This window comes from Podarcis tiliguerta (genome assembly GCF_965153285.1).
Source record: "Podarcis tiliguerta genome assembly, chromosome: 5".
Lineage (NCBI taxonomy): Eukaryota > Metazoa > Chordata > Lepidosauria > Squamata > Lacertidae > Podarcis > Podarcis tiliguerta.
In genome coordinates, this window is record NC_139538.1 from 37819730 (window position 1) to 37832829 (window position 13100).

Genomic DNA, 13100 nt, shown 5'->3' on the forward strand with positions numbered 1-13100 from the left:
TGGCTGAACATTGCCCTCATGCAGAGATGCATCAGCACCCGATGTGGTGACAGTTCCTATATATACCCATGGTAGAAGTGTGCGATGTCACTTTTTGCACACTATGCATAAACAGGGTACCTCTTGTTGATGCTTCCAGTGTAACTTCCAAATCTGCCTCATACACTGCTGAGCAGTGGTGCGCTATGCGGGCATTTCATGTGGCAACTTGGCAAGGGCACAAGTACATCCATCTCCTCTCTGAGTCCTCATTATTAACTTACTCCAAGTTGCAGATGGCAGGGCTCAATGTCCAGGGCTGCAACAGTGGGCAGAGATGCTGTAAATCAGGCATAGGCAACCTTTGGCCCTCCAGATGCTTTGGCCTACAACTCCCATGATCCCTAGCTAACAGGACCAGTGGTCAGGGATGATGGGAATTGTAGTCCAAAACATCTGGAGGGCCAAAGGTTGCCTATGCCTGCTGTAAGTGAAGCCATTTCTGGCCCTGTTATTTATTTGCTTGTTCATTCTTTCCCGGTACACATTAAGGTCAGATGGGGAAACTGCAGAGCAGCAGATGGCACAAGGCTCTGCTTCCACATTTCTTGCTGAACCTGTTGAGCACAAAATTGCTTAGTTTGGCTGTTCGCGGGCCTGATTATTTGCCAGCAATGGCTCCCTGTCTTAACTGCTTGGGTTGTCTTTCAGTCTTCAGAAGATCTTGTCCAGCTAGTGTAGTTTTATAACCTTATTAGAGATAAAATGCAATTGGATTAGACCAAACACAATGCACCTTGTATGAGGCTCTGATTCTGGAGCACGACTGCAACCTATTAGACACTGCCTGACTCGACAGAACGTTCTGTTCAGTTCACACTGGGCCCCTGCACACTTTCTCAAGAGTGGCTTTGACTCTGAACCAGGTGGGGTGAGGACATTGTGGGACTCCACTTGCAGTCTTGGTGTGCAAGAAGAGCATTGGCAGGGTCTGATAATCTCATGGCGAGGGAAGCCCGAGTGCAAATGTGAGGCGGGCTCTGATGTGCAAGATGAGCCTGAGGCTTCCTTCAGATCCTGGAGCTATAGAGGAGAGGGGATGAACCCTGCACTCTCCCCAGCCCCAACCTGAAATTTGTTTGGATTCTACTCTTGGTGGGTGCAAGCGCAGAACTATAGCAAGCCTTTGTCTCCCATCTCCAAAGTGGAAAGCGGAGGTGGGGGGCCTGTATCTGCACCTGATGGGTGCCCTGAGATTGGAGCACCCATTGGGCGCAGAGGCAGAGCAAGCAGGGAACCTTCCTCCTGTAGCTCAGAACCATTGGGGAGTCAGCGATGTGGGGAATTGCTCCTATACCTGTTGGGTGTTCAGTCTCGGAACATAGGGCACAGAGGGTTGTACCTAACTAAATGCTATCCAAGGTAAAAGTAAAGTGACCCCTGACCATTAGGTCCAGTCGTGGCCAACTCTGGGCTTGCAGCGCTCATCTCGCTTTACTGGCCGAGGGAGCTGGCATACAGCTTCCAGGTCATGTGGCCAGCATGACTAAGCCGCTTCTGGCGAACCAGAGCAGCGCACAGAAACGCCGTTTACCTTCCCACCTATTTATCCACTTGCACTTTGATGTGCTTTTGAACTACTAGGTTGGCAGGAGCAGGGACCGAGCAATAGGAGCTCACCCCGTTGCGGGGATTCGAACCGCCGACCTTCTGATTGGCAAGTCCTAGGCTCTGTGGTTTAACCCACAGTGCCACCATGTCCCTTGCTATCCAGAGTAGATCTGTTTAAATTAATGGATCTAAGTCATGTTCGTTAATGTCAGTGGGTCTCTCTTGAGTAGAACCAAGTGGCATATAATCCATTGGCAGAGCCAGCCTCCACACACCCCAAAGCTCTGAGCCGTTGGGGAGTCAGGGTTTATCTTCTGCCCCTGCAACCACCAGCTCCAAGCTTAGAGCAGGAAAATTTCCCCCTGATTTCATGAAACTTCTCTGAAATATAGCATATAATAGCATATAATCAGATTCTGCCCTTTGGGTGATAAAGGGGATATGTGAGTCCCACCATCTACCTGCAGGTGCTGAGTGCTAATGCTGAGCTATCCCTTACCCTTTTCTTTCCATACCGATTTCTGCTTTGTTTGTTTTTTCTGTTCTTTTGTTTTGCTGTTTGCTTCTCATCAGCTTTTAGGGAAAGTTGTGGGTGAGTTGTTGTTAGTTTTACAAATGTGCACAATATAAAAAGCAATCAAAATTTGCAAATGTAAAAAGTAGACAGCACATAACACAGAGTCTAGCCAGGATCCATTTCTTGCATGTTGTTTTCTTCCTGGTCCTTTGGCACAGCTTACTTGGCTTTCCATAACAGCTCCCCAGATAGCAGGTACAGAGAATGTGCCTCTTTTCTCATAACTAGAGGCACAAGAAGTCTACCCCCTTTTAAACAAATAAATATAAAGCTAAACACTGTAACGTGAAAAACTGTTCTGCTTCTTGGTCCACCATGTGATTGGTAAACTGCAGCAATAATATGCAGTGAGCAGAACAAAATATAAAGACACTGGAAATATAAAATAAATGGAAGACCAAGATATACAGTGACCTCATAGGGATAGAATTGTTCAGAAGTCCATCAACGCAGTTGAGCTATTTTCTCAATGTTCTGAAAAAATGCTGATGGGAGGCTAGTTCATTCACCCATTTCGGACAATTCTTATTCATGGGGAACGTATCAGTGGGAAGGCCAAAAAAAAAAGCTACCCATTTGTTAATCAGTTATGGTAGAAAACTATTGCTCTCAGCATTCTTAGAGAGGCTGCAATGTGTGTTTGCTGCATGTCAAATTTTTCAGCTGCAGCAATCATAAACTATAACAATATTTTTCATTATAGTTTGAAAGAGTAGTTTGTTTTTGCAGGTCATATTCAATGACTGGGAATATGCACTTCCTTTTTAAAAGGTAAAATACCTGAAGCACCATCACTGATTAACAGTTTGGTGTGTTTATTTTTCTTGCTGATGTGCTTCTTCATTAATAAAGATAACCTAAATTGGTTAAGTGAGATTGATACAAAACACAAAGAAAACATTTCATAGGGATGAAATCAGGAAACAGAGACTCACATTGGATAGTAAGACCTTGATCTTGGTTTCTACATGATCCTGCTGTGTTGTTGTTTAGTTATTTAGTTGTGTCTGACTCTTTGTGATCCCATGGACCAGAGCAGGCCAGGCACTCCTGTCTTCCACTGCCTCCCGCAGTTTGGTCAAACTCATGTTAGTAGCTTCGAGAACACGGTCCAACCATCTTGTCCTCTGTCGTCCCCTTCTCCTTGTGCCCTCCATCTTTCCCAACATCAGGGTCTTTTCCAGGGAGTCTTCTCTTCTCATGAGGTAGCCAAAGTATTGGAGCCTCAGCTTCAGGATCTGTCCTTCCAGTGAGCACTCAGGGCCGATTTCCTTCAGAATGGATAGGTTTGATCTTCCCGCAGTCCATGGGACTCTCAAGAATCTCCTCCAGCACCATAATTCAAAAGCATCCATTCTTCGGCGATCCTGCTGTATTTTTGTCTATTTGTATTTTCAGAGTTTTGTCTTTCATATTGTTCATTATGCATTATCACTGCAGGTATTAAATTACTTTGTGACAACATAACACATCTTATTTTTTTGCCATTACACATATGAGCTTCCTAACACATATATTTTTAGCAATGGATTTCTTATGCTTCCAATTTTATTCGTATTGGCTCATCCCTCTCTCTCCCCCTACTTCCCCTCTACCGCATCCCCCTCTCCCCCCCCCCCCCACGCCCCACTTTTCTCATTAAGCTTCAGACACTTGGTTGTGCCTTGCAGAAAGGCTTTCTGCTAATTCCCTCTGTTGCTGAGTAGGCTTTGCTCTGTCGTCGCCCTGTGGAGACACTGGTTTTTGTAAATAAACCCTTGAAATTACTGAGAGGAATCTTGTGGTGTGCTGGGTTGTGCTGAATGATACAGAGAAGGAAGCTGTTTGACTAATAATTGAAACCAGCTGCACAGCTGAGCCAGGCAGTGCATGGTGGGTAATTATCCATAATATACAGTACACTCGGCATGGAAATTGTGGTTTTTCAAACAACAATTTGGCAGCCCCCCCCCCCTCTAGTCAGAGGTCTGTGAGAGTTGGCCGTTTCACTCCCTCTCCATTAGGAAAAGGCACGGCTTTGATCTGGAAATGCTTGAGCCATGAATCTTGCGCTGTCTGGCAGTTTTCCTTTGCCAGAGGAGCGCAAGTGGGAGGTGCACAGCCACATCGCAGGGCCCTGCTCCCCACGAACACAAGGTGAAAAGCTTTATACATTTGAAGCCTCTCCTCTCAATGAAGTCTGCCCCAAGTAAGTGGAAGTGGGCTCTCTTATATGATCAAAAGGCTGTTAAGAGACCTTGCTTTCTGACCCTATGGTCCAGCGAGAGGATGAGGGGCTTTGGAGGAGTTTGTGGCTTTCTGTGCCCTGCTGTGCAGCAGCAAGAGGAAGCTCTTACCGCGGAATCAAAGCCCGTGTGCTGAGAGATGATTATGTAACAGCAGCTCCAGGGCTGCTTGGAACCTGTGCATTGGCAACGCACTCTCTGCTCTCTTACTGTCGTTACATCCATATGCAAAGAACTTGTGTCTGAACATGCAAAATGTAACCGAACATGCTTCCATCCTGGAGCCTGTTAAGAGAGGTTCCGTCCCCCGCGATACTGAGAAGCCTATTGCTCTCTGTTGCCTTAAAACAACACGGCAGAGCTTCTTGTGCTTTTTCTTCCTTTTGTCACTGCGGCAACTGGTGTGCTGTTGAACTTGCTAAGCGCTGCTGTATGCATGCTGCTCTGCTTTGCTCCAGACATGTTCCTCCTCAGGGTACAAGAGATGAGCTGTGCTCAGGGTGGCAGGACAGAAAAAGCTAAGTGCGAAGGGGAGCAAGGTATCGGTTCTGTTGGAGGTTTTCCTGGAGCTTTAATTGAAATCCTGTAATAGATGGAGAAGGGGCAGAGAGGCAGGTGGTGGGAAGTAGATGCTTTTCTCTGTGTTGGAGCTGCAGTGAGGCAGGGTGCTGCTTTCTCTGACCATGGTGTACCTATTTCATTTACCCTTGCATCTCCATTCCTCTTTCTTTGCTCTGATGAAAAACCAAACTGACTGGGTGCATGTTTAGCCTGGAGAAGAGGAGGTTAAGGGGTGATATGATAGCCATGTTCAAATATATAAAATGATGTCACATAGAGGAGGGAGAAAGGTTGTTTCTGCTGCTCCAGAGAAGTGGACACGGAGCAATGGATCCACACTACAAGAAAGAAGATTCCACCTAAACATTAGGAAGAACTTCCTGACAGTAAGAGCTGTTCGACAGTGGAATTTGCTGCCAAGGAGTGTGGTGGAGTCTCCTTCTTTGGAGGTCTTTAAGCAGAGGCTTGACAACCATATGTCAGGAGTGCTCTGATGGTGTTTCCTGCTTGGCAGGGGGTTGGACTCGATGGCCCTTGTGGTCTCTTCCAACTCTATGATTCTATGACCATACGAATGTAGCTATCTGCTTAGCTGCTGAGGCCGCTGGAAACACCCTGTGTATTGGCTCAGACTGCTGTTCCGGGCCTTTGCGATGCCTCAGGTGGATGCAAGCTGCCTCGGTGCACTTAGTGCAAGGAAATCCCATTAATCTTCTCTGAGTGCCTTGCAGATTGTCCATTCCAGAAATCCCCTGGGAAACAGTGGGTTGGTTGGCAGCAGGCTTATGTCATCAGAACCTGCTCCCAAAGAGAGCTAAAATGAGTAATCCCCTCCACACGACTGCTCCAGAATCATATTAGAATTGAGTCGGTGCTCTTGCAACCCATTAGGAACACACTCACTGCAGCATTGTTGGGTTTCCTGGTCATGCCTTGCTGGCTTTGGTTTCCATTGCAGTCAAAAAGTGTGACGTGCTAAAGGTCTGCTGGTCAATACTCTGTGCCCTGGCCAGCAAAGTTTGGCTGGTTGTCCGTGACTTTGTGAAGCACCAAGAAGCAATAATTAACTATGTGCTAAGGGGGGAGGGGGGAATCCTCCAGTCTTTTAGGCCTATGGACACATGTGGATTTTTGAACGATTTGCCATGGGTACCACCATTTCTTTCCCCTCCCTCTTTACAAATAGAAAGAAAGCATGCACAAATTTTTGCTTTCCCAAGGGATCTGGGTAAAATGTGGATCCAGCAGAATTTTTCTGAGCCTTTGAAAAGTACATAGAGCTGAAAGGGGAAGGGGGAGTATCACTTTTCCAACTTCCTTATTCAACTCTGTGCTTTTCAAGGGAGGAAAGGGCAATGCCCCTCACCTCCTCATAACCAAGGGGGCCCAAGGAGGCTCTGTGGCTTCATAGGTGTCATGGTAAGGCCCCCTGGAAGATCCTAGTGCCCTATTTGATTCACCCAACCTAGGCCTGCATAAAAGTACAGTGGTACCTCGGGTTACATACGCTTCAGGTTACAGACTCTGCTAACCCAGAAATAGTACCTCGGGTTAAGAACTTTGCTTCAGGATGAGAACAGAAACCACGTAGCAGCGGCGAGAGGCCCCAATAGCTAAAGTGATGCTTCAGGTTAAGAACAGTTTTAGGTTAAGAACAGACCTCCGGAATGAATTAAGTACATAACCAGAGGTACCACTGTAGTTCAGAACCTGTGGCCTTGCTGGTGGTATTTCTGTCTCCTCTAGAGGGAGGGGCTTGATCACAAAGACTTTCCAACCAATATGCCAAAACACTTGACAAGCACTGCAGAGCTTCATGGCTGTATTCTTCACCTTCTTAGGTAGCTCGTCGGTGGGGGATCCAGAAGAATCGTCCAGCAATGAACTACGACAAGCTTAGCCGTTCTCTGCGCTACTACTATGAAAAAGGCATAATGCAAAAGGTGAGCAGCCCACTCCTTCCTCTGAACATCCTTGGTACGTGAGAGCTGTGTGGTTGTAAAGGAACAGTCTTTGGCACAGTTATGGCTTACTTTTCAGGACCACTCTTCCTCCAGTTCCATCTGCCTAATTGGAGGGAAGACAGCCAACACACCATTTCTTGGGGCATTTCCAGACAATCAGTTTACAGCATGCAAAAAAGCAAATTGATTTTTCATTTCTTTGCACCGTTGACATTTAATTTCCCCAGTCCTAAAGCTGCAATACTATGTTGTGTGTGAGGAGGAGATTCTTCTCTTCCTCCATCCAATAGTACTCTAATATCTCTTGCATTTGTTGCACGGAACATAGTTTCATGAGTGTTGCGAGCCACTCCCTGCTGCTTGTTGCACCTGAGATTTCTCAGTACCCTCCCTGGGACCTTTTCCGTAGTATGTCTTTTGATGTTTGAAGTCGCTTGGTTAGGTATATACTGCATTGTCTAAAAGCAAAGTCTGTAACAGTTACAGTTCTGCAGGAAGTTTGTCATTGACATTCTACTCACTATTGATCCAGGGGCAGATTCCAGTGTATAGTGAGCAGAGTAAAAACTTAAACACATTGCAGGATTCCCCCCAAAAATAGACCAGAGGCAATTAATAGTTCATCCAGCAGAGTTTTACTGCTACTAAACGCAAATGAGCATAATGGTCACAAATCCAATACATTGAGGATTGGACTGCCCATAAGAAATCCAGTTGCAGCAGACTTAACTTAAACTTAAGGTTCAGACTTACTATAAGTTATTTTAACACTAAATATACTATGTACAGAACACCACCTCAGGAGGGAGAAAGAGAGAAAGAGAAAGTGAAACCCAGGCTCCTTCTTGCCTATTTTTATAGTCAGCATGACCTTGACAGAAGAGAGGAGAGAGCCAGTTTAAGCCAGCTGTACTCATGCTTCTCTGAAGGAATAACCCAAACACCATGAACCTTCTGCTTGTTTCTTTCACACAGAGAAGCTTCCAGAACCCTCTTGAATTAATTAGAATAGGAAAGATCACCCATCAGATCAATACTTTCTGCACTAAGAAATGCAAACTGACAAACTCCACCACATCTAAACCTGACTTGAAGTTCCCAAGTAGCTTGTCAAGCCTTACTTTTGTTTTCTTTGCTTCTCTGAAGGTTGTGTGACACTATTGTTCAAAGAATGGAGCCTATGAGATTGCCATTCCAATTCTGCATTGTCACCTTAGCAAAGCATTTCAAAGAGCCTGTGGCACCTTAAATACTAAGAAATATATTACGACATAAGTAACTGTGCCCCAACCTCACAGCAAACCTGTTTTCTTACATTATGTCATCTCCTCCAGTTTATTCCTTTTGAAAGGTGTATATTGCAAGTTCTTTGTGTATTCTGTGCAAAAATCTTCCTGCACAACGGCAGACTACACTCAGCCTTGCCCTCATTCAGTATATATCCTGCCCATCTCACTCTCAGGTTCTGAGATTTCACCAGGCATACTTTTGAGTCTATTTTTGCCAGCTTAAGAGCTAGAAATATCCTTCAAATAAACAAATCAATTAAAAGAATAGTTTTCTCATGATGACTAATATACTGCAGCCTACACTTCTGCAATGTTCTTGTAGAATCTCAGCTCTCACACAGCCTAGCTATAGTGCTTTACAGACTTGTATTTTATCCTAGAAAGGATAAAATAAAAAGCCAGGTTTTTGAAAGGCACTTGCTTGCACATGCTCTGCACTCTTTCTTCACGACAGATTTTGAGAAGTTATGTTGCTACTGGAAAGTAATAAAGGGCAGTAACAATTAGAAAGAAACCCCTGAAGAACATGTTACAACTGCTATAACAATGACTCTTCACTTCCTGTCTCTCCTGCATAACTTCCTGCCTGTTAATCCATCTTCACATGGCAATTGAACCATCCATCCATATATGCAGTCATACATACCTGCCCCTTCCTTACCTGTATTGCCCGTCTTCTTTTTTTAAGGTGGCTGGAGAGCGGTATGTCTACAAGTTTGTTTGTGACCCTGATGCCCTCTTCTCCATGGCCTTCCCTGACAATCAGCGCCCGTTCTTAAAAGCTGAACCAGACTGCCATGTGAATGAAGATGACACCTTACCTCTGACACACTTTGAAGACAACTCCGCATACCTCCTGGACCTGGATCACTGCAGCAACCTCCCCTACGCCGAGGGCTTTGCTTACTGACTCACCAGGCAGCTCGAATGCTGACCTTAAGAGACTCCGGTTCCAACAAATAAGGGCAAAAATGTTTTGTTTTTGTTGTTTTTTTGTAAAGAATTTCTGCTGTTCATAAAAACTGCTCTTTGCAAATATTATCGGAAGAGCCTAAAATACTTTTAACGGCCCTCCACCTTGAAGACAGACAGTAGCATGGCTAGTGAGTAGGGCCTCCTGTTGCGGATCGCTTCGGCTGCCACAGTGAAGAACAGCTGGGGAGGGACTTGCAACAGGGGGTGTCTTCTGGGCCCGGTTGCTTAGGGTCGTGTGTGACAAAAAGATGTTCACAGGACTTGAATAGACAGTGTGTGATTAGCAAATGTCAAGAAAATACGCTATGTAACAATCACAATCCTTGTTTCTACCTTGTATAATGGAAAGGGCTCCCGGATGCTAAGGAGCCAGTGCAAAATAAGCCCTTTTCGGATGGGTCACGGCTTAGTGTGGTGCTTCTCCTGGCATGGCTGAATTAGCTCAGCCCCTCTGGGTTCTCAGTCGACAGCTCTTCAATCTGAGGAAGCCTTTCCTTCTGATTATTTTTATTTGTTTTGTGTTATTATAATAATAATAATAATGATAATAATAATAATAATAATTTTGGTCCATAATAAGCAAACCCAACATAAAGGACAGCACTTAACCTACCAGATCCCTATGAGCCACACAGGCACTTGGCCACCCCCTTCTGTTGCAAGGCTGCGCATGGATGGCTTGCTTTTAGGGGAAGTCGGGGGCTCGGCCAAAACTCTTTTTATGTTGTGGGGCAACATTTGTAACCAGGTTTTTTGTAGGTTTTTGTATCTTAAGGCTAAACCAGCTTTTGGCAAAGCTGAGCTGCTGCTTTTTTGCTTCCAGCAGCGCCAACGCGAAGGTTGCTGTGGCTTGGCGGCGGCAGGGGGTGGTGGAGTCCCTTGCCCTTCCATGTGCATATCTGCTTTGTGCTGTTCTGCAGTGGATGCTGTCCAGGACAGTTTGTACAGTGTGCTCTGCATTCAGAGTATGCTCCCGCACAGCAGCAGCAGCAGCAGCAGCAGCAGCAAATGCAAGCTGCTTGGCTTTCCCTGCAACTGGGGACTGTATGTATATAATACAAGGCAGCTCCAGCCATTGAACTTCTCCCAGGCAGGGCAGTCCTGACCGTGTGGCGGCATCGTCTTGTAACAGCTGAACTACCTTTTCCAGTTCTCCCTAGGCTTGCGAGCAAGAGAGGTGCAAGATGTGTATACAGACATGTTTTTTAGCTTCATCTGTAAGTTGCATTACCCTCCTTCAGTTCATGCAAGTTGCATATTTTAAGAGGATTTTTTAAAAAGGAAAATATATATATATATATAACTTGGGTTTGTAAAAAAAAAAAGAAAAGAAAAATCAGAGAGGAAGGGGAATTGGTCAGAGTTGATCATTATATGTAAAACATCTCTGGATCCTTCAGAAATTCCCCCTCTTCTTGCTGCGAGCTGCATTCAGCATGCACCCGTACCGTGCTTGACCCAAATATGCATATCTTTCCCTGCGGACTCCAATTTTTGTTGTAAATGCTGTATAGGATTTCTCTTTCTGCTTTGATAACTTTGTTTGGGTTTTTGACTAACTTCACTTCTTCTTTTTTAAAGTATGAAGATTAACTCTTTGTAGACGACTCAGCAACTCTCCCCAGAAAGTATCACGTGGCCTGTCAAAAAAAGCACAGGGCAGCAGCAAAGTCAGCTGCAGCGCCGCCCCCCACCCCCCAAATTGTGCCCCAGGGCTTAACCAAAACAGTGGGTTTCATTTTGTTTAATTGGTTATGGGAAGTCTATAGTGCAGAAAGGGTTAATCTGAGGATTGATGTGAAATGACTGTTGCCTGAGCAGGGCTATATAATATATCTCCTGCAAAGCTGCATTACATTCTGTACTGTGTACAATAAAGGATTTTTGCTTTCTGTTCAGGCACTGCTGGTGTGCTCCCTCTCATTCAGTTGTGTTACCAGCACTGCCATGCAGAAATGGATTGACACTGCCCTGTCTGCTCCTGGAGGTCTGGAGGAGAGCTCTATCCCTGGGCAGGACTCACCTAACAAACCCCAAAAACGGAGCCCCTATGCAAGGTCTTCCACAATGGGGCTTTCCTCCTCCCTTCTCGTTCCCCTCACACACCCTGAAATTGGCTCAGGGGGAAACTCAGGAATAAAACCCAGAACAGCACACTGAGGGAGGGGGCTTGTTCTGTCTCAGTTTTGCCTTCACCTCAGTTTTGCCTGCTGGGCTGCAGTCCCTCAAGAAAGCAATCTTGTTTCCTCAAAATTAGCACTATTTCAAGGACCTCTATATTCAACGGACATGGAAGTGAGCGGTTTTCGCAGAATGTCTTATCATAAGGTGTTTTGACCCAAAAGTTTGTTTTCCTCTAAAAATCAACATCTCTTGCCCTCAATTTCTTCTTGTTCTCACCTTGCTAGCACTTCTACAGCTTCCCCTACAATACCTGTCCCCCAAAATGTTATTCTATAATTCCTCACTGGCTGGGGCTGATAGAAACAGTCACACCCATCTCACCTCAATCCCAGGAATAAAGAGGCTGCATTGTTTAATTCTGCCCTTCCTAGAAGGAGCTCAGGACTAGTATATATGGCTGTGTTCTCCTTAGCCCCTTGATCCTCACATCAGCTCTGTGATAGTTTAGGCTTGGAGACTGTGACTCGTCAAGAGGCTTCGTAGCTGAGCAGCATTTTGAATCTGACAGAACAACACACTGCACTATAGTGGTGGCCCTCACTTGGGATGCTCTTCAGTCAAAATGTTATTTAGAAGGGCAGGCTGCTATGTACATTGATGTCTCTTATGCAACTGGGTAAAACAGAGTGATGCAGTGAGATCAGATCCCAAAATGGACCCTTAAAAAGGGTTAAGTAAGCCTCAAGTTTCCTATAATTTTTGCTTCTGTTACTCTACATCTGCCCCCTGTCAATAACATGCTCTCCAACTTCTGTGCTTGCAATTAATTGATAAACTATGAACAGTTCATCACTACTAGCCTAAAGGACACATGCTTTCCCTGCAGATGCTGCTTCCAAGATGGACTTTGCAGAGCTTTTGGGTGCACAGTCTTTCAGTATCAGCTTTCATTACCTTGCAATCAGGAGGAAAATATATTTCCAACTTGTTCATTGGATGAGCACCATTTACCAATGACCTGGATTTAGCAGCAGGTCACTTTCCTATATCGTGCTCCCTCCCTCTCCTGTCTCCTTGCCCCTTGGAATGGTGCTTTCTCCGGCCTTTGGAGAAATTCCATTTCCCAGTCCCTGGAAGGTAACAGAAATCACAGCTAAATCCTTATGAATGGCATCAGCTGATTACAGACATGGTGTGTGAGCAGCCTGATAGCAGCTAGAGCAAAGTGCTCTGTCTTGAACTAGGAGATAAAATCGACTTTACCTAAGCATTGCCAATGAAAGCACATTCTGATTAACCAGAGAATAGATGCAGAAAGAAGCCTGAATATCTTTTTTAAAATCTTCTGTGTATAGTGACCACTTTCTCATTGCTTACAAAAGAAAGAAAATCACCAAAAGACAATTTTGCATAAAATGTGCTCGTGCCTATATGCAGAAATAATTAAATTGAAATATAATACCTATGGCAGGTATAATGTGATTAGGTGACCTGTGTGCTACTCGTCCCCTCCTGCTTTCCCCTATCCTTATTGTCCTTTTAATTTTTTAAAAAAATGAAATTGCAATTTCCAATTATTAAGGATTGAGGTAGACCAAAACCCTCCGGGGGTAAAAAGCCCCAAAGCCTTACCCTGAGTGCCATAAAAGGAAGAAGCTTCCAGGACACATAAAAAACTTTATAAAAAGAAACCTTAAACCCTGCAGCTCCCAGCAATATTCATTCATTCAGCTCCAACCACAAGGAGCAGAGATGCCGTCTCCTATCACTGCAAACTACTGTTGGGTTGTGGAGA

General features: G+C 45.0%; 1 protein-coding gene across 1 annotated transcript in view; it reads left to right on the top strand.

Moving 5' to 3' along the window:
• Nucleotides 1–11083, top strand: part of ETV5 (ETS variant transcription factor 5) — a 41355-nt gene extending 30272 nt beyond the window's left edge. The window contains exons 12-13 of the mRNA XM_083443321.1: nucleotides 6795–6896; nucleotides 8895–11083. Of these exons, the coding sequence (XP_083299447.1) occupies nucleotides 6795–6896; nucleotides 8895–9116 (324 nt within the window). The 3' untranslated portion in view covers nucleotides 9117–11083. The remainder of the gene's footprint in view (nucleotides 1–6794; nucleotides 6897–8894) is intronic.
• The last annotated feature ends 2017 nt before the right edge of the window (nucleotides 11084–13100 follow it).